Below are 22,399 nucleotides of genomic sequence, written 5' to 3' on the forward strand. Positions count from 1 at the left end.
GAAGTTCTTAACAGCAAGAAGGCCTTAAAATGGTTTGGTTTTATTAGAAGCCACATTTTAAATATTTACAGGAACCTAAGATACAAATTGCACCTCATTCAAAATTAAACATAGAAGTCGCTGGTTGCACAGAGACATCACCAGGCAGAAAGTTGGTTTGGTCATACATGTCCATGAGACACCCCAAGTGACCACACTTTATCCAGCAATACTGTCATTTTGACAGTCATATTGAGAAAGTTTAAGTCTTCAACAGTTTTCAAACGCAATGATTCATTCTAGAGAGTTTCTAGGAATATTCTTACATGTGTGCCACAAATACCTCACAAAGAACTATAATAATGTTTCAGTCTAGTTATGCCACTAGTCCCATCATATTCAAGTACAATTTGATTGGGACCAAACCATGTTCCTGTGACACACTGCAATACGTGTGGAGTACAGAACTAGCCCAGTTCCTAACACATTTCAGCTCCATTTATGCTGCAAAGCTCCTTTCCCCAATCCCCCTATGATAGTATGTGTATACTAGGGATGTAAATATCATTTAAAAAGTTAACTGTTTAAACTATTAAAAATATGTCATTTAAATGGTTAGCCCATTAAGGGGCTGGCTGGCGTGGGGCTGCTGGGGCCAGCCATCCAGCGCATGGTTAATGGTTAAGGCAGGTTAACCAGTAAGATTAATACTTACCGGTTCACCTTTTACATCCCTAATGCATACTGGCATTTTAATCCTCCATTGTGGACTGAGCCTAGATCTATCCAAACTAGGTTTTAAGAGTAGCCCAGAAGATCATTTTAAGAACTATTGTGTTCTCTCCACATAGACTTGTCTAACACAGCCTAGGCAATTTTAAATGCCAACACCATTTAATCCCCAATGTAGATAAATCAGTTTCCAAAGCAACACTTCTGAAAAAGTCAAGGTGTTAGAAAACTCTACTTATCTTCAAGGACCAGGAATACTCAACCAACAGGTGGTTTATTTATTTTAAAAGTTGCAGACCTGTTCTCTAGGTTGCAAGTCAAGTGATTTCAAGTCTGTTCACCCCATTTGAGCTCTGGATTACTATTTTCCAGCTTTGTTGTGCCAACACCAAAGGTTTTGTGTTTTTAAGTTAAATGATACACTCTACTTCTCAACTAGCCTGTCTTTTTAATCCTAGCCAACTCTCAGGGCTCACAGGTAAAAGACACATTTGCTGCTCCCTTCTGAAAATGACGTATAGGAGAAGAACTACTGTTAAGAGAATTTCAGCCAAAGGAATGTTTACTGCCATCTCTGTACAATAAGTAATATTCAGTGGTTTCTGTTAAACTGTAGAACTCCCAATTCCTCCACCTCCTTCCATCCCCTCTATGGCAACAAGATGCCATGGAGGTTAGCTTTTCAGGCAAGTAGGGAGGGAAGGTGCTCAACCAGAGTACTACATAAAAATTCCATTAACTTTACCATATCCCCAGTAGTCTATTCCCTACCTCTAATATAATTTCTCCATGGCATCCATTCAAGTATTCTGCCAGATACTATCAAGGGTCATTTTTAACGACCACTTACAAGTGTGCTATCCATTTCCCAACCCCTCTCACCAGCCCACCTTGCTACATTTTCTTGTATATTCTGGATTGGCAGTACAATTAAGTAATGAGGGTTCAGGATACTCTTGGTTGCTGATCGTTTTCAGGCTTATTAGATAGGAAGGTGAAAAATGGCAAGCTAAGTTGAAAGTACTCCAGACCAGACTGCTGGCCCTTGACTTCTTTCATCTACGTGTCGTACAACTTGAGAAAAATAGCCCAGGTGGTTTTCATTATCAGCTCTGACACTTGGGATCATACTCAATGTATGTGTTTAGAGCAATATGCTGTTATATTGATATTGTAGGTGGGACTTCGACCTAGACGAAAGAGCAAGTGTTGGATGTCCACTTGAAGGATCTCAGATGAAAAAGAAAAATTGTTGGACTCCAAGTTTAAGCAGAAGCTTGTTTTAAAGTAAGTGTGGAACTGCTGTATGATTTTTATCCTTGATTCAGTGGAATCCAGAATAAAAAGGAGACACTTTGGGGCACTGGGTCCAAGTCATGCTGCTGTCCAGTGAGTGTCCCACTTGGCTGATACTCTTGTTGGGAGAAACAATCCATTATTGATAGATTGTCAATGTTTCTCTTTAGAAGGGCCTCTGCTAAAGAAGCCATCTCCATTATTGTTCTGCTCCGATTGCTCAAGGAAGATAGGATTATGGAAAAGTAGTTTGACATTACCTGGAGCACTGAGATTGCCTTCAGCCATTTCATTGGGATATAGGCCTAGATATGGTGAAGAGATTGGCTAACAAGACTTGCACAATGTGTTAAAGATCAAGTGTTCATGGTATTTTTAGGAGGTTCGGGGCTTTTGATTCCACACAGACCATACAATGCAACACATAGGTTGATATTAACAGTGAGAAGCCAGGTGCTCAAGTAGCTCTATTCTTCTGAAAGGAGCTATAGGGAATAGGATTGGTAAATTACATGCTGGCTCCAAGGGCCCTCCTGTGGGAAACTAATCTGCCAACCCTCCTGTTAAGAGGAGAGGAAGTGGTTCAGATTTCACTGCCATCAGTGTACTGATGTCAATCTGAAATGCTGAGCGTGCTGAATGTCAGTGCTATCTGACCTAGTTCAATCCAGGTGAAACAGAGGTAAGGATGGTAGTGTCTAATGCGGCAACCAAAGATAACCATTCCTTCATTTAAGCTCAGTAAGAGCTGTGATTTAATTGCTGTCATCTGGTGCCAAGAAGAGTCCTATAAACAGGAAAAAGTAATCATTGCAAAAAGTAATCATTGCCCAATAAATACAGCATTAAGATTAACGTTTGTATACAATCAACTAACACTGAGAAATGGCTGACCACTTGCCCTCACAGTGGTACATTGGAGTTTGCTATCTAGGGGGTCTACTGGATCCCTGATGGTTTCTTCATGGCTAAGTGCAGTATGCAAATCTCCATCTTTGCTTGGTAGGGATTAGTCTTTAAGACATGTAGCTCCCCCGAGTTATTCAGACCTTGTTAATTTCAGATTGGATTACTGCAATGCACTTTATATGCAGCAGCCACTTGTAAAATGTAGCTAAGACAGTTGGTGGAGTCTCAAGCTTGGAAACAGCATCAGCTTCCACTTAATTTCCTGGTGAAATTCAAGCTGTTTGTATTGGTTTAATAAGTGGTTTGAGTCACATATCTGGAGATACCACTCTCCTTGTAGTGCAGCTCATTGGGGATAAACTGAATCCCTAGATTAGAAAGTGAGCGCATTTGACTCTGGAATTCCCTGGACACGAAGAATCCAAGGCTTTTTTTGAGGTGGGTTAAGAACCAAGGGGTTAAATCTGTGTGTGTGGTTGTTTTAGTGGGATTTATTTAACTTGACACATTGCCTATTTAAGCAGTATTATTAGCAGGCCTAGAGATGCACGTATTCAACATCTACTAAAAAGAAAAGGAGTACTTGTGGCACCTTAGAGACTAACCAATTTATTTGAGCATAAGCTTTCATGAGCTTCATCATGCATCCGATGAAGTGAGCTGTAGCTAACGAAAGCTTATGCGCAAATAAAATTGGTTAGTCTCTAAGGTGCCACAAGTACTCCTTTTCTTTTTGCGGATACAGACTAACATGGCTGCTACTCTGAAACCTGTCAATATCTACTGTATATTATGTGTTTGGTGCCTCTTTACTACTACTACTTTAAGGAATGAACTTCAGAGTGGGAATACTTCAATCTTCCAAATCAGTTTAACATCTGCCAATATTTTAAATTTATACAAGTTCAACAGGAGTTTCTCAATTGCCTGTCCAGTCAGAGCTGAGGAGCACACAGAAAGGAAGAGGAGAAAAGCAAAGCTAAATTCCTACAGTGCAGTCACACATGCACTGGGAGTATGTTTTGGAAAAAAAGGTTATTTTTCTTGACCTTGTCATAATCACTACGATTTCTGCACCAATGTTTATCTTTGGAATACTAGAAGGGATGTTTATTTATAAAACTTGCCATTAAACATGACAATGTAATTTAATTGCTGTCATCTGGTGCCAAGAAGAGTCCTATAAACAGGAAAGTTTCTGCAAAAAGTAATCACTGCCCAATAAATACAGCATTAAGATTTAATTGATTGCATACAAGCATTACATTGAGAAATGGCTGGCCACCTGTCCTCTCCCCGACTTCCCTCCATTGCCACTTTTCCCATTTTATTCTTTTAGGTACTTGCACTTCAGCCTGACACCTTTTCAAACAGTTCCAGCAATTTTCAAAAAGAGGTAAATTAAGAACTTTTAATAAACTGGTTAAGTGTTGATTTCATCCAGGATGGAGCAATGTGAATCACTGATTTTAAAGCACAATTTAAGTTGTGGGTTTTTTTAAATGCACTGATTTAAAATCAGGCCAAAGCTTTTTAAAACTAAATTTGAAAAATTATACTAATACATTTTAATCTAAAGTTGCAACAAAGTGCTCATTTTGTTAGATGCTTCTACTAGTTCAAAGTCATGAATTTTGTAAGAGTGCTATAGCTAAAGTCAAAAACAAAAAGACTAAAAAAAGTTAAGGCCCTAATCCAAACACTTAACCAGATAAACAACTGTATTCAGGCCAGTCCTTGCCTACAGACAGCCCCCCAACCTGAGCAAATACTCACCAGCAACCACACAACAGAACCACTAACCCAGGAACCTATCCTTGCAACAAAGCCCGTTGCCAACTGTGTCCACATATCTATTCAGGGGACACCATCATAGGGCCTAATCACGTCAGCCACACTATCAGAGGCTCGTTCACCTGCACATCTACCAATGTGATATATGCCATCATGTGCCAGCAATGCCCCTCTGCCATGTACATTGGCCAAACCAGACAGTCTCTACATAAAAGAATAAATGGACACAAATCAGATGTCAAGAATTATAACATTCAAAAACCAGTCGGAGAACACTCCAATCTCTCTGGTCACTCGATCTCAGACCTAAAGGTCGCAATATTAGAACAAAAAGACTTCAGAAAACAGACTCGAACGAGAGACTGCTAAATTGGAATTAATTTGCAAACTGGATACAATTAACTTAGGCTTGAATAGAGACTGGGAGTGGATGGGTCATTGCACAAAGTAAAACTATTTCCCCATGTTTATCACCCCCCCCCCTGCTCCTCAGACATTCCTGTTAAGTGCTGGAAATGGCCCACCTTGATTTTCTCCCCCCCCGCTTTCCTGCTGGTAATAGCTCATCTTAAGTGATCTCTCTCCTTACAGTGTGTATGATAACACCCATTTTTTCCTGTTGTGTGTGTATATTAATCTCCTCACTGTATTTTCCACTGAATGCATCCGATGAAGTGAGCTGTAGCTCACGGAAACTTATGCTCAGATAAATTGGTTAGTCTCTAAGGTGCCACTAGTACTCCTTTTCTTTTTGAGAATACAGACTAACACAGCTTCTACTCTGAAACCTGTATTCATATAAGCGGTCCCATTGACTTTTGAGATTAAGTCAGCAATTTTTCAGACTTAATCTCACTCTATAGGAGTAGATCTGTAGGGGTGGGGGCGGATTTTAAGCTAAACAGGACACTATACCTAATCCTCTTGGCCACCCTTTTTTGCTTTTCATACTGCCCCATGTGCATTGAACAATTGCTCATTTCTTGTCCATCAAGCACTCATCCTCATCCCTTCAAATCTCTGATTAAAACCCACTTCTTCTAGGAATCCTTCGCACTCTCACTTAACTGTTGCCCTATGTATTATCAGATGTAAGCTCTTTGGGTAGGGAACACATCTAAACTGCCACGAAAATTTAAGAAACAAGGTGGGTGAGGTCGTATCTTACACTGGACCAACTTCTAATATCCTGGGACAACATGGTTACAACAACACTGCAAACAATTAAAATGTATTGCTGTTAGCCAGTGCATCTAGGTCTCACACACCGAATTCATAGGTATTATGTGCATGATATGAATTGAGTATTGAGTAAACATGCTAAATTGTATTATTCTTACTCTTGCTCATTTATGCGAAGTATCCCACAATACTTTGTGACAGTACAACTCAGTATTTGGCCTAGGTAGATAGGAAATCTGTAGGACAAAATTCATTAATGCTTTACCCTGCTATGTGTGTGAAGTGCCTTCCAGTTTGTAAACATGTTTGAAAACAAGAGATAGAAGGTGTACATCAGGTACCAGAAAAATGAGGCAACTGGGAAATAATCTTGCATGGTGTAAAAAGTGATACCTAACTTGAAAACAGGCACCCCTTATGTAAGTGGTTTTAGGGGTATAACCTGGGAGCACAACTTCCGCGTAAGATAAAAACTGAACATGCTGTGAGAATCTGCTTCCTGGGATGGGTTAACTGTATTAACTTGTCTGAAGACAAAACAGTACAGGAAAGAAAATTTGGGTGAGCTTGGTTATTTAGTCTCTTGAACATTAATACCAATCAACTGGCTACACATTTTAACCAATGCAGCACAATATAAATATTGGATATGTTTGCCAGAACTCCATTTGCACACCTTCAACGTTACTCCACTGTGCAGCACTCTACCAGCATCCGTTAGACCTTCACAGTGGTCCAGGACAATAGACCTTGGAAATTAAATCTGTTTCTCCGAGTCAACTAGAGAACAAATGGTCATCACAACAATTTTGGAAGTATCTTCTACACAGAACATGGAACATTTTGCTAACTGCTAAAGGATATCTGTTCTGCAAATCTCAGACACATTAGCCACCCTGAACTTAAGGCAAAGATAGACCAGAATGCCATCTTGAGACCATTCTTTTTGAAAAACGGTATTTAGAACACCTGCAAATGCTTCATATATTTGTTAGGCTTTGATATGAGCTAGCAGAGATCTGATGAGGTGTGTATCTATCAAAAGAACAAGTTGTTTTAGTTAGGAGTATTTTGGTAAGGAACAGCTGTCATCTATAAAAAGAAACCAAAGGCTGCAAGAGAGTGGGCTTTAGGAAGTCTCCTGAGAACAAAGCTATCTTTCAGAGTGTTGCCTTCTAGGAACCACAATTGTTAACACTTGTCAGATGCATTAAGTGTATTATAGCCACGGCTGTCAGCACCACCAGTATTAAGGCTGCCTGACACTTTTCCATTATAAGACCCTGTTTTCAGTTGCTTATAAAAACTTTGCCAAACTAACCAGTTGGGCTGAAGTTTTGCCTAGTGGTTGCCTGCCTCAGGCTAAATTTTTTTATGAAAGTTATAGCCAGAGTAGTTCAGCTATTAGAGAAAAATATGTTTCACCCATATTAAATTCGGGTGACCTTGTTCACCCATGTTAAATTCAGGCAACCTTAATTTTTGCATTTCTTAACTTGAGGGTTTGAATTTGCAAGCCTAACAGTATCTTAACATAGTATTTTCATATTACACCTCTCTATTGTATTTCTCTCCATTCTTTCTAAGGCCTGGTCTACACTAAATGTTAGATCAACCCAGCTACATTATGTCACTCAAGGTGTGAACTTTCACACTTCTGAATGACTTAATTAAGCCAACCTAACCCACACTGTAGTCAGAGCTATGTTGACAGAATTCTTCCATCTACCTAGCTATCACTGACACCCTGGCACCCCCGTATTCAACGTGGTCATGTCATTAGGATATGGGGGGGGGGATAGCTCAGTGGTTTGAGCATTGGCCTGCTAAACCCAGGGTTGTGAGTTCAATCCTTGAGGGGGCCCATTTAGGGATCTGGGGCAAAAAAAATAAATAAAATAAAGCTGGGGCTTGGTCCTGCTTTGAGCAGGGCGTTGGACTAGATCTCGAGGTCCCTTCCAACTCTGATAGTCTATGAGTCTATATGTTTTGTACAAAGTATGCCTTGTGAGGTATTCTAAAAAGTCTTGATCTGCTAGACATTAGATCTCATTGGATTGTATGTGCTATCATCATATGTGAAGTTATGAAGTTTGGCTGTGTGTGTTACTGAAACATGTGGCGAGGTTGAAAACACCCACAAGCAGCCTTTCAGGTACAACAGTAAAAAGGCCAAACAACGTGAATGGCTTATTGAGGAAATGCACACAAGCAGAAGGATTACCCCAGGAACTGTGTACAACAGAAACTTCTCAGAGATAGCACTACACAATAGGAACTGTTGGACCCAGGTCAAAGCAAGAGAGCTTTCCAGCAACTGAGAAGAAGATACAAAATTGGAAAGGACATCCTGTCGTCACCTCACTCTCCCTACAACAACACACCTGGAAACACCTGAGGAACAAAGACTTAACTGGTGGAAGTGATGGTCCCAGGCTAAAGGGATTTCTAGCCTGTGTATGAAAACCTGGGAAGCCCAAGTTGAGAAGCAAAGGTAGTTTGTACACCTCTACCCTGATATAATGGTGGAGTGGCGGCAGCACACTCAGGGGAGGAGACGGAGGTGACCTGAGTTGGGGAATGGTTCCTCTGTGCCCGCCCCGCCACTTGCTGCGGCCCTCCCACCCCAGCTCATCTCCGCTCTGCCTCCTCCCACGAGTTCGCCGCAGCTCCACTTCTCCCCCCTCCCAGGCTTGCTGCACTAATGAGCTGAGGGGAAATCTCAGCTTCGTAAGCACAAGTGTGCACAGTCCTCTTCACATTGATGGAGAGGCAGACCAAGTGTTAAACCCACATACTGGCCAGATTTGATCAGGGCAGGACAGTACTGCTCTGGGGTCCTAGGCTGGAAGGCTAGCAGTTACCCAGTTGCAGTTACATGCGGCCCTTTGTGTCCCTACCTCTGTGAATGCTGGTGAAAGTGCAAGCTTGGAGGGCTTTGCAGCTTGTCACAGCAATACAGTGTGAGCGGGAGCCCAGGCTGGTGGGTCAGGGGGTTCAGTGGTAGCCCAGTTCCAGGTGGCACCCCGGGGGGAACCCATCACAACCACCTAAGCCAATGGGAGAACCACTCCGATCAGCATAAACAGCATCTACACTGAAGCGCTGTAGCATTTCTAATATAGACATGCCCTAGCCCTTCTCTCTCTCTCCCCCAGGATCAGATTTGTGTCATTGCCTTTGTACAGAATGGCTGACCAGCAAGAGCATTAGCTCAAAACCTGAAATATCCTAAGACAGTTTAGCTCCACTACTGTCGAAGATGTGCCAGATGCTGCGTACAGATGTATAGGCCTGGTCTCATGCCATTATTGGGGCAAGTAGTTGTGAAGAGGTGTGATCTAGATCAGTGATTTTCAAACTTTCAACATATGTACTCTGGGGGGGGGGGGGAGAGGGGCGGTGTTAAGAGATCGCTTTGTGACTTGGGAGTCATTATAGACAGCTCAGTGAATATCTCTTCAGTCAAAAAAGCAAACATGTTAAGGATGCAGAAAGAATGGGATCGAGAAGATGGAAAACTATAATGCCGTTATATAAATCCACAGTGTAACCTCATCTGGAATACAGCATACAGTACTAGTCGCTCCATCTTAAAAAGGGATATTGCAGAACTAAATGGGGCTCAGAGAATGGTCTGGAAAAAAATCTCACATGAAGAGACTGAAAAGATTGGGATTGTTTACTTTAGCAAGAACACTAACAAAACACAAAGATGTAAAATGAATGTAGAGGGGGAAAAAAAAAAACAGGAGCATCTGTTTTCCCTGTCTCATAACACAGGAACAAGGGGACAATGAAACTAAAAGGTAGCAAATTCAGCACAGATAAGGACACTCATGGGTAATTAGACTGTGGAACTCATTGCCACAGGAAGTCATTGGTAAGCTTGTCTTCAAAATTCAAAGAGAGTCTGGACATTTATATGGCTGGACACCCAGAGTTATAAGAGCAAATGCTAAATTCTGGAAGCAAATGCTCTTGTTTCAAGGTTTAAGCTAATCTCTAACTTTAGAGCTCCAGCTGAGACCTTATGTGAAGAGCTCTGTGTAGCTCAAAAACTTGTCTCCTTAACCAACAGAAATTGTTCCTCCCACTTTGTCTCCCACCAACATGGCTACATGAACACTGCAAACAAGGAGTGAGAGTAACTGAGAGCTAATAAGAATGTTTTTCCCCTATTAGCTCTAGAAGTTATCTGCCAAATTAGAAGCACTCTGACAACAAATAGCTCTCTAGTCGTACATTGTACTGAATTTCTCTTTTCTTCTCCCCTATTAAAGAAGTCCCGGCTCACAAAGCATCACTAGATATCAGTTTACTGCCACTCATTGTAACAGTTTAGAAAACCCAATGATGTGGTGGACTACAAATACACAAAAACTTTTAAAATTAAAGTGGTGTCACAAAAATCTTACCAGGCTGAACTTAAAGCAATGGAAATGTAAGAACCGACCTGAGAAGTAATGGGAGAGTTTAATAAATTGCAAAGACATGGATTCCTCCCACTACTTCCTTCAATCTCCTGATAAAGGAAAGTAATCTCTCCAACTGCTTGGTTTTGACTTAGTAAAAAATACTTATCAGATTTATGACTTCTACAATACTTCTAACTATTCAAGTTTTTACGAAAAAATTCTGAGATTTTATAAAAGCCATTATTTGGTTTTTACTGATTTTCATCTGAATTTTGGGTCCTGGGAGTTCTGGCACTCCCAACTCTAGCATCCAGAAAGAGAGGTGGCAGCTCAGTAACCGTCATCGCTCCTTGCAGAATGGGAAACTAATCTGGACTCGGGGGGGGGGGGGGGGGTGTGCCGGGCGCCACCCATGGTTCCAGCTACACTCTGAAAGGAGATATGGCACCTTGATAACCAAGTTGGTCCTGGTTACCAAGCCATCATCTCCTCTTCCAGAGCAGGGCGTCAGCTCAGAAGTATCAGAATGGCTTCAGCACTAGTGTTCATACTGTTTGTCAATCCTATGCCCACATACACGTTATCAGCTTTAAAAGATAACTATCCATGCCATCAGCATTTGACAAAACAAAAAACACCCCACCAGTGAGCTACTTTCTTGCTAAAATGGGTTGGAAATGAAACATGCTATCCAGCTACCTTTCAGAACATAAGGGTTTGGGGTTTGTTTTTTGAAAGTTTACAAAACAGGAGTGATTTACTTCAACACTTACATAGAAAACTGCAAAGTTATTTTGCACCTGTTACAAAAATTTTAAAAAGGGTTACAAACACTGAAGTCCCCACAAAGTTTTAAACAAAAACTGAAAACAAAAAAGGCATCATATTCCTAATCTTGAAAATACCTTTAAACTTATTCACGGCTCTGAAGACATTAGCTTATATTAGCTAGTTTGGCCCAGCTATTGTAGGCAGAGTACAAGCTTTCTCCTACCCCATACTCTAAAAGCAAAACAGGTTCTTGTTCAAAACTATCATTAAGAACAGATCTGAGGTGCACTACTGGAAGAACCAGCATTTACTCTGCAAAACTGTTCATGAGTAAGGAAATGATTTCATCATGGAGCTCTGGGCTGTCAGCCTGCCCCTCTCCCATGGGTGGTGGGGGGTTCCAGGCTGTCAGCCAGCCCCCTAGACAGGTCACAGGCTTTTGTCAATTTTTGTTTATTGCCTGCAACCTGTCTGTGACTTTTACTAAAAATAATCATGACAAAATCTTAACCTTACTCATGAATTATTTTTCAGACGTTATTTTGAGCCATATGCTTAACACTAGAAGTTTTTTTGCATAATTTCATCTTTTGGCAAGTTAAATTAAAGACTTAATCCCTCCTAGTTAAACAGATTTTCAACTAATTTTCAAACAGCTACTTGATGTACAGTTTGATCTCTGCAATGCCCTTATAAACAACTCCAGGGACTTGACCTAGAAGGACTGCCCTTAACTACACGGGTTTTGAACAGTCATCCTGCAAGATATTTTGGTAAGTATTCAGTCACTTGTGTGAAAGTTGGTCAACTGCTAGTGTTACAAACAAAGATTAGAGGAAGTGTACCCTGTGCATTTAATAACACTTCACCATCCACCCTGTTTAGTTCATTTCCTGTTTTGGGGACGGTCATTCACACAGCAGCAAGGGAGGGAAACTTCTACATAAAGTGATTGTAAAACCAAAAGAATTGTCAGGGGAATTCATGTGCACATAAAGCACCAAAAGTACTTTTCACAAATTTCAAGCTGATTAGGTTTTAAGATGATGTCTCTCTGGATATGTTTTCTGACTTGAGTTGGCTATCTTTCACCTTTCGCAGTGAAGAAAAAGCTTTTAGAAGTAAATGCTTTCTAAATGAAAGGTATTCTGGGATTTTTAGGTAATTTAATCTTACTGCAACAGTGCAGGATATTATTGATCCTAAAGCTTAAGTGTATGAAAAAAAGCTTATGTTTTTTTTTCTCTCAATGCAAGAGATAAAAAACTTGTAAGTTCACACTTGGACAATTCTGCAACTCAGTTCCTGTGCAACTCAGTTTGCAAGAAGCTTGAATACAAGGCATGTGCCTCTAGACACTGAGTGACAGCACTTTGAGAAGACATGAGACCTTTCAGGGTACGTCTACACCACAATTAAAATCCCAAGGCTGGCCCATGCCAGCCAACTGAGGCTTGCAGGACATAGGGCTGTTTAATTGCAGCATAGGCTTCCAGGCTCAGACTGCAGCCCAAGCTCTGGGACCCTCCAAACTCAGAGTCTTAAAGCCCAGGCTCCAGCCTGAGCCCAAAAGTATACACTGCAACCTGCAGCCCAAGCTGTGAGAGCCCAAGTCAGCTGCCACAGGCCAGCCAGGGGAGTCTGACTGCAGGGTAGACATACCCAGAGAGAGCACACTACTTTATACCTGCTTGGAGCTTCTCATTAAAATCCTTCAGTTTTAGGCCTTGTTATTTGACACTAATGAACCATGAGAGAGCGTCCATTGCTACAAAAGTCTGTGCTAAGCGATCTGACAGAATAGGGTCAATCTAGTGCTTTTACAAGAAATAGAATGACAATGATCTCATCTGCATTTCATATTTGGAACCTGTTTTCCATTGCAAGCTGTAGAAACAAAGGTCAACTTGGGTTTGCAATTCAAACTGCTTCCCTTGGAAGGCTGTTTCAGAACTTCACTCCTCTGATGGTTAGAAACCTTCATCTAATTTCAAGTCTAAGCTTCCCGATGGCCAGTTTATATCCATTTGTTCTTGTGTCCACATTGGTACGGAGCTTAAATAATTCTTCTCCCTCGGTGGTATTTATCCCTCTGATATATTTATAGAGAGCAATCGTATCTCCTCTCAGACTTCTTTTGGTTACGCTAAACAAGCCAAGCTCTTTGAGTCTCCTTTCATAAGACAGGTTTTCCATTCCCCGGATCATCCAGTAGTCTGGAAAGGTTGAGAGCCAGAGTCTAGATAATATTTTTATTGCCTGTGCCACAAACACAGCAAGAGGAGAGTATCAAACTGCAGCCACGAGTCATCTGAAGTAACGACAAGCCACTTTTAATTCAAGTATGCACCAATACAAAAATAACCAGGGAAATCAGGTAGCAGGATATCAGTTTCAAACTGAGTACCTCCGTCAGCTGGAAAGACGGCCAAGTACCAGTTAAACAACCAAAAAGGATCATCTTCTTACAGAAGAACAAAATTAATAGTGGGCTCTGGATTACTAACGGTATATTTGCACTGCAGAGTTAACCTTGGCTCTTACTCAGGTGTTGCCCCAACCCCTTCTTGTCCTCATACAAAAGTCTTTCACGTAAGTGATGCTTTCAACCAGGATTAGCAAGCATAGCAAGAGGTGTAGTTTGCTTTCTCACAAGCTGGTAACCAGTCCACTTTGCAGTGAAGACACACAGACACAACCCCTCGAGAGATCTGAGTTGGAAGGGCCCTTGCTGAAGTAGTGTTGCCCACATAGCATCTTCTGCTTGGATGGGTGAAGTCAGAGACCTTATTCCTTTGGTACAGACTGCACATGAAGAGGGAGGCCCCAACTGATCCAAAAAGGAATAGTGGCAGGCCCCCCACTCCCCTCCACAAGTCCAGAAGTGAGATCATGTTTGTGGCACTTGCCACTACTCGTTCAAATTGGAGACAGGTCCATGGCTGGCTAGAGCCACAGAAACAGGGCAGGCCATAGGAACCCTTATATGGTGGTGTGCCCGATTCTCAAACTAGTTTTTGTTCTGGCCACAATTTTGACAGTCAAAAATACTATACTAGTGACAGTCTAGTAACATGGTTATTTGGAAGTGTTATGTAAATATAATAAATCTTTTCAATGTAAATATTTACTAAGTTACAATTATTAATTTTTTTAAAAGTTTGTAACAAAATTTCTTATGCCCCCACAAAAGTCACGGTGCCCACACTTCACTGGACTAGGGCCCCAGATTGCCTTAGCTGAGCAGGGAGCTGTGCCAGGTCCAGAGTCTCTCTAAATCTAAAGAAAGGCTTTAAAAATACTTACATCAAGCATTGGAACTCCTCCGCTCTGAAACATCTCAATGAAATAGCAACCCAAGTCTACAACTGAGATTTGACACAATACCCAAATTACAAGAAGCAGCACTAACTGTTACCAGTTATATTTCACCTGCCACAGTTACCAACATTAAAAGAGAACCCAAGTATAGTTCAGACTTCATCATACCTTTGGAAGTTCAGTAGTATGGATTCTTCATTTTTAGATTAATTATAGAGGGGATTCAGTTTAATGATTCCCAAGAGAATTTCCAGGCAGTCAACTCTGAGCCGGAGTTAAACTTGAAAAGTCTGCCTACATGACTGGGGCAGAGGCTAGGTTGTTTGGGTATATTAACTGCATTTGTGTTTTCAAACATTTAGATGTTTATAAAGTTAAAATTCTAGGTTTTTAAAAATTATGCAACATTTGTGTAATTGTGTGCACTCAAACTTCATCATAACTAAACTTTTTGCCTAGAAATGTTTGTGCTTTCTGGACCTTATGCACAATGGAGCAATACAGAGTTTTTCACTCCCCAGAATCCCTGGCAGGGAGACATGGGAAAAGGAAGCCGCTTTTTCACTCCTAGACACTTCCTCCTCACCACACTACTTGATGAGGCCAAGTTCCCCTCGAGTCTTCACATCACATTCTTCTTCCAGTTCTCCTCTTTCAACATAGATTTCTAATACACTTGCTTGTCTACTGTCTAACTCCAGTCGATGAGGAGTCCTAAATATTTCTCCCATCAGAGTGCTCCATGGTTTAAAACTTACCCATTCCTGCAAGTCTAATATGATATTTGGGTTTGATAAACTACCACAGTTGAGCACATACACGCACATCACAAAACCATGAGATGATAGGAGAAGTGACAGGCAACTTTTGCTTAAGTTGCATATACACATCTTTAATTCTATTGCTCCAAATTATCAGAAAAAAAAAAAAAAAAGATGTATACCTAAATTGGTTAGTCTCTAAGGTGCAATAAGTCCTCCTTTTCTTTTTGCAGATAGAGACTAACACAGCTGCTACTCTGAAACCTAATTTGAATAAGCATCAGTGAGGTGAAAACAGAGCTTAGCACAGAAGTTTGAAGCCCACCTTAACCAGGAGGTCAATACAAACACCTTTCATAACTCCACAAGACCTTTGCCTAAGCATCCCACAATTAATGCTATAAAAATACTATACAATGGCAGATGTCCACTAAAAGTACTGATTCTCTAGCAAGTGAGATCTAAAAAAAAAAAAAACCATCAAACCCCACTCACATAACTTTTAAATTAGTGTGTATGATCTAATCATCATATGTAACTATGGTAGAGAAATTCAGGTTCCCATGGAACCTAATTCAAGGGAGAGTAGGGGGTTATTTTTGTTTTACAGTTTGTGTACACAGAACAGCGCCAGAGTAAAAGGAGAATATAGACGCAGGTGCACAGACCATATTCAGAAGTAAGCATCTATCCAGTCAAACCTGAATTGGACTGGTATGTTGCACGGTCAAATCTTGTAACAGATCCAGACGTCACTATAGTAGTTCTGTGTCCTCACATCTCTCACCAGCTGTCCAATGCAGAGCAAAGCAGACTGACAGAAAGCATAGTTGACAAAAGTACAAGTAGAAATTTAATAGGGCAGCAATGCCTCCCTCCTCCAAAAGGAGGCATTTCTCTGTGCAAGTACAGTACTAAACGCTCTAAAAATAGAGCCTAAACTCAATATTACACTGTATATTTACTTTTACAGCTGGATGCTGAATAGTGTAATGCCACAGGACATCTATACCAAATATGAGGAAGTTATGTCTGAATTACCCTAGTTTAGGGAATGAATTATTCTACAGATCAGTACAGCAGAACAAGCTAAAGAAGGCAGCATTGTGTAAGAGGACATATCATTGGGTTTAACACTAAAGTTGATTTTCAGACTGAATGTCTCAATCTGATCAAAAGCAAGTTTTCAACAAGTTTAAGATAAGTTCATTTACACACTTCATTTGAATACTAAGATTAGGTTGGATATTAGGAAACACTTTCACGAGGAGGGTGGTGAAGCACTGGAATGCGTTACCTAGGGAGGTGGTGGAATCTCCTTCCTTAGAGGTTTTTAAGGTCAGGCTTGACAAAGCCCTGGCTGGGATGATTTAGTTGGGGATTGGTCCTGCTTTGAGCAGGGGATTGGACTAGATGACCTCCTGCGGTCCCTTCCAACCCTGATATTCTATGATCTCATGTGCTGTTCAAATCATAAGTCAATATTTCCCAAAGGACGGGGTACAAAAGACTAACCAGTGGGCATGGAAGACATAACCTACGACAGTAGGGCTTCAACCTTAACAGGATGGGTTGAAAGAGGGGTGCATTTGGTTTGATTTTTACAGGGGTTGGGAAACAGCTTTCAAAAATTTGGGAAACAGTGTCTTAAGTGAGAAAAGAAAAACTAAACCATCTAATAACACTGGTTTGCTAGCAGCTCCATAAACGAGACTTATTTATTTGTCAAGCACCAATGTGCCTGCACAACAGCCCTTTCCCTGAAAAATCTTAAACTGCTTAAATAGTGCACCAAAAACACTTACCCTGGTATCAGCATTATACCCATGCATCACTAGCCATGCTTCAGTGCTTTTTAGCTACCTCACAAATTTTAACAAATGAAGTGCAGGCAATGATTCATTAGACAATTTAAATTGATATTTAATTTGGGGGGGTACTCAGATTTTGTTTACACGTCTTTGCACGAGGTAGCAATAACGAAAAACTGGACGTTTGTGAGCACAATTAGAATAATGTATCAACTATCTTTAACATGCTACCATTGGAGTTTACGTAGTCTGGCAAGGAAGCTTTTAATTATGCAAGCCATGACTGAATTCCATCCACTGATGACTTACAATGGGGTCTGAGTCTTGGTTGGGGCCCTCTAGAAACTACTGTAATACACAACATAAACATTTAAATTGTACAGCAAGTGCAAACTCCTTATTACCAGCTGATTTGAAGAAAAATAAAGGACTGTGCCTTACAGTTCTTAAAAGCATCCGTGAAGGTTTCAGATACTGATACTGCATAGGGGTAGTCCCCAAAACAAAGTATTATTCTACAATATCAGTAGTGTCTTCTCAACCAGTCTTAATACAGCTATATTAATTCCCTTTACACCTTCAACTGTAAGATTCAAACTATTCTACCACCACTCTGGGGCCTCAGTCTTGCTATCTGCTGAATGCAAGGACATCCTTCACACATGAAGCTGCATTACCTTAAGTGGGGCTCTACACAGAAATGAGAGTCTGTCCAGGCAAATCCGACTACTACATCAGATCCTTGGTCACTGTTGCCAGTCTTGTACTTGTTTATATCTGAAGTACCTAATGGAATCTATGAAGAGTAAAAATTGCTGTCCATTTTAAACAAAAAGTTTAAAATAATTGGAAGATATTGAGGAAACAGGTTTCAGAGGAAACAGGTTATTCCATTCACTAAACAGGCCTCAGATCTCCTTATACAAGACTGATCAAACCTATGTATCCATATAAGAAAATAAAATTCACAGTCATGATATGGTCTTGCACGTGAGCTGAATTTTGCACATTCTTAGAGCTAAGTACAGACTTTCCTAGGAGGAAAGATCAGCTTATCCTTCAAGATGTTTTAAAGGTATTAAAATTATTTACTAAATTTTCAATCCACTTTAATAAAGAAGTCTGCATGTTTTGCTGAGAACCCCAAGCCTTATAATGACAATTCATGTTTTATAAGTAAGTAGCAGTAACAATTTAGCCCGGCATCTTTGTTAAGGATTGCTACTATATAATCACAATAGCTAATTTTAAAAGCTATAGCTGCAGAGTTACATTTGTTCTTCAGTAAAAATACACAAATCACACTTCCATTTAAAACACAGGATTAAAGTACCAGTCCTGAAAAGCTGTAAAGGACTAAACGGTATATGTTCATTTGATAATGTGATAACAGAAATGGACAGTGAACTGTAAAACAAGCTAACTAAACATCTTAACACATGCCCTGTTGACTCCTGAAATCTTGGCATTCAGAAATTAAGCTTTGCAGTAGTTCACAACATTTGTGAAGAACTCCAGTACCTCGTCCATTACAAACATCAACAAGACTCTCATTCTCACCATTGTAGCTGACATCACCCTTCTAACCTCCTGAGGTCAAGATTTAAAGAGAAGAATAAGTCACTATGTCAGACACCACACACCACCACGAGTGCAGAGTCCCAAGCACCATTCAGCTCCTGGAGCCTTTTCTTCCTCCTCCAAGCCTCTCCCCTTGCAACACCATGCAGCCCTCGAGGCACCTGCCAACACATCTATCCCTCAAAGCCAAATCACACTAGCAGAGGACCCCTACCCTACCTAATCTCCCCCCCGCCCCAAACATCATGTAGACCCTGGAGCCACCTCTTCCCAGACCCTGCCCAAACCACCACCCAACCCGGTCACAGCCCTTCCCACACTACTCTCCACCCACGAAATCCGCCCTCACTTCCCAGCACCACCTGCCAAGAACTTGCTCAGAGCCCCAGGGAAGCCATGCCCGCTCCGCCCGGGAGCAGGAAGCACAACGGGCCCCGCCTTAGGAAGGGGGCCTCCTCGCCCAGGTCACCCATTGTGGGCCAGGCTGCATATGGAAGGATGTGACTGGAGCGAGGGGGACCATGCGACAAACGGGGGGGGGGGGGGTTCCGCCAGGGGACAGGACCGAGCGAGGGGCGACAGCCACCGGGTCCCCAGGGGAAGGGGTCACGGGGAGCTGGGCCCCAGGGCAAGCGTGGGGGCAGCCCCGCTCCGGCGGCCCTCAGCTCCGAGCCGCTCTTACCATGATGGCTCCGCTGGGCTGGGCTCTAGCAACGGCGGCGGCTCCCGGTCCCGTCCGGTCTCTCTCTGAGCCAGGCCGCGGCCCTGCCACTTCCGCCGTGCCCGTTGCCTAGGAGTGCACATCCGGGTCACTACCGTTCGGCCCCGCCCATCGCCGCGTGTAACCAATCAGAACGCGGTTCGCTGGCCATCGCCAAGTATGGAGCGCAGCACGGGCCCTGCAGGGGGAAGGGAGGAGCTAGGAGCGGGAGAGACCATTCTCTTCCCTGGGGGGAAAGAAGAGCTCAACCAAGACAGAATGAGGGGGAAAGGAGAGGCAAACCCGAGGGAGGGGGGGGTTGAGGTGGGGAGGGGAACAAACGTAGAGAAGAGAGCTCAGGGGTTGGGGGGAAACAGGAGGGGCGAGAGGGAGCAACCAACTGCACGGAGAGTGGGGGAGCCAGAAGGGAGGAGAGCGCAAAGGGAGTGACCAATCAGGGCAGGGAGGAGGAGAGGCCAATGGGGAAGTAAGGCTGAGACCCAACCCACAGGCGAAGGGGTGTGCTGGCAGAAAGGTGTGGGGCGTGTCCCTGTGTAAAATGTTACCCCTTGGGCTTCAGAGTAATCTTGTTCCTTTGACGTAAACAGGTGGCCAGTCCCCTCTCTCGCAGCTGCTGTTTCAGGCTGGCTGCAGGCTCAGACCGACGTCACTGCATGTGTTTAAACTTGGGGTCAGGTTTGGAAGGCTTTTCCCAGCAGTAAGGGCGAGGTGTAGATATAAGCTGAAAAAATGTTAAAACAATGTGCCTTCAAAACTGAGGAAATGGGAGAATAAAGGTTGCTCATGCAGCTGGGATTTGGTCCCTTTGTGCATATGCATTATGATACTGGCTTTAATTACATTATTACACACTATTCCACAGGACCTCTTGCTCAGTCAATGCATGGGATGGATGGTGGTCATTGAGTAAGCAGATATTCAGTATTTTGTTTTAGCCTCATGATTTAATGTGTGGCCCCAGGCTTTATTTAGTTAACAGTATTCAAAACCTCCTCTGAAAACAGAAATATTAATTTCCACATAGGCTTTTCTGTGGGACATATCCCCATATAGCTGAGCACTTCAAAAACGTTAATGAATTTAATTCCATAACACTTTCTGTGAAGCGAAGGAGTGGTGTTATTTCCATTTTACAGATGGAAAACTGAGACAGAGATATAAAAGTCAGAAGTGTCTACTATTTTTGGGTGCCCAGTTTCAGGTGCTTTAAGTTGTGATTTTTTAGAATACTGAGTATTACAAAGAAGTTCTTGTGTTCAAAGCACAGCTTCCATTGACTTCAGTTGTAGCTGTGAGTGCTCAGTACTTCTGCAACTCAAACCCCAGTTCAACTGTACAGCAAATGTAACTCCACTGATGTCAGGAGAGTAACACCAAGGGAGAAACTGGCCCATTGCATGGCAGCACTTTTCTGTATAGCTTTTTTGGAACAAGTGTTTGGCCCGTGTTTCACAAGAGTTGGAGTGCCAAGTTCCGGAGAACCCTCTGTTAGTGCTTTTTGGCATCCGAATTGCAGACTTGACTCTAGCATAAACCAAAAACCCTTTTGTCGCTCCATTTACTTTTCTCAGCCTGGAGGTGCTTGCTGTGGAAACTGGAAATGCTGACGAGGAGTCACAAAATGCTTCCTCTTCTGATGTAATGTCACTGGAGCTGGTATGAAATTCTCTGATATGTTGTGGGAGTGCAACACTTGCATTAAGATTGTAACAGAAACTCTGCATTCTTTGGGGAATTACTTCAAATTTTCCATGGACATAATATCATGCCTGTATATCTTTTTGGCTGGAGATGATGAGGGAACAGCTCTGATTTGACTCTACTAGGTTAACATCATTGTCCATTGCTTGAACCTAAATGTCATTAAATATATCAGATATGTTACAGTATTTTTCCAAAGGGAAAGAGCTCTGCCATTGTTCATTTGTATTTAATGTAACAGAGCACAAACTAAGCAGCTGCAAATTTCAGTTTTGAAAATGGATAGGTTTTCAGACAAATTTTAGTGCACACTTACCACAGCTACTAGGTGAACTGGATAATAGTACCTACAATGTGATAAATAGGTGACTTTTCATGAAAAGTTACCCAAATTGCACATATATCATCTGTCACTGCACATGCAAGTTAGATATGCAGTTACGCACATTTTGTATTTGCCTGACAATTTGATACTACCTTTTTTCTAAGTCAACTTGTGCCCTTTTGATCTCCCCCTCACCCCATGTATTTCTGTGCTGCTAATTTGAAAATAATGTTCCTTTTAGCTCAGTGACAGGGGGCCCCTGGAAAGTGGAGAGTTATTAGGCTGTATCATTGGGGAAATGCTAGAAGGGGTATCACTTGGGGCATTTAAAACAAGACAGGGCAAAACATTTTCACATGTACAGTAGGGAACAATCTTGCACTATCTTGTAGGTGGGTTATGGACCTAATATCATTTTTCTAGCACTATGTTCCATGGACCACATCCTCAGCTAGTGTAAATAAGTATAGCTTCATTGAGGAGAGTAGTAGTATGTCCATTTACACCAGATGATGACTGAACCTATGACTTTTGCCTCAAAACACCATAGGTAGGCCAGCACTATCAGGCTGTATATTTAGTTGGGCTCAGGCCCAGCCTCCTTGCTTATAGGCTGTAATTGCACCTTGCTGTTTAGCGAAGGAACATACAGCAGGAGAGGGAAATTGCAGCCTGGTTTACTTTAAACAATTTCCAAAGTCCAAGTGAACTTTGAGGCCAAGAGGATGTTTTTCTTTGTGGCAGAAATACAAGCATCCTGGACTTTATTTTCCTGCTAGAAGGTATAAAGAAGAATAAACAGCTGCTTTCTGTTTTCCCAGAAATATTTGCATTAAGATAATCTGCAAATTCTTGCTCAAATTGATGGAACATCTCTTTAAATGAGGACCAGCTGCTTGCTCTGCTTGTTTATGGCACGACATGCTTGAAGGACTTTTTGTGTTTGTTTATTAAGATGTGGGACCAGAGTCTTTCTGGTAAACTGTAATTTGCAATCTGGGTGATATCATAGACTCATAGAATACCAGGGTTGGAAGGGACCTCAGGAGGTCATCTAGTCCCACCCTCTGCTCAGAGCAGGACCAATCCCCAATTTT

The 22,399-nt window shown here is 41.9% G+C and overlaps 1 protein-coding gene across 1 annotated transcript in view; it reads right to left on the minus strand.

Annotated features, from left to right (window-relative positions):
- CAPZB (capping actin protein of muscle Z-line subunit beta) overlaps positions 1 to 19,386 on the minus strand; it is a 109,813-nt gene extending 90,427 nt beyond the window's left edge. The window contains exon 1 of the mRNA XM_077837293.1: positions 19,238 to 19,386. Coding sequence (XP_077693419.1) covers positions 19,238 to 19,240 — 3 coding nt within the window. The 5' untranslated portion in view covers positions 19,241 to 19,386. The remainder of the gene's footprint in view (positions 1 to 19,237) is intronic.
- Between the last annotated feature and the right edge of the window lie 3,013 nt (positions 19,387 to 22,399).

This window comes from Eretmochelys imbricata, chromosome 18, assembly GCF_965152235.1.
Source record: "Eretmochelys imbricata isolate rEreImb1 chromosome 18, rEreImb1.hap1, whole genome shotgun sequence".
NCBI classification, from domain to species: domain Eukaryota; kingdom Metazoa; phylum Chordata; order Testudines; family Cheloniidae; genus Eretmochelys; species Eretmochelys imbricata.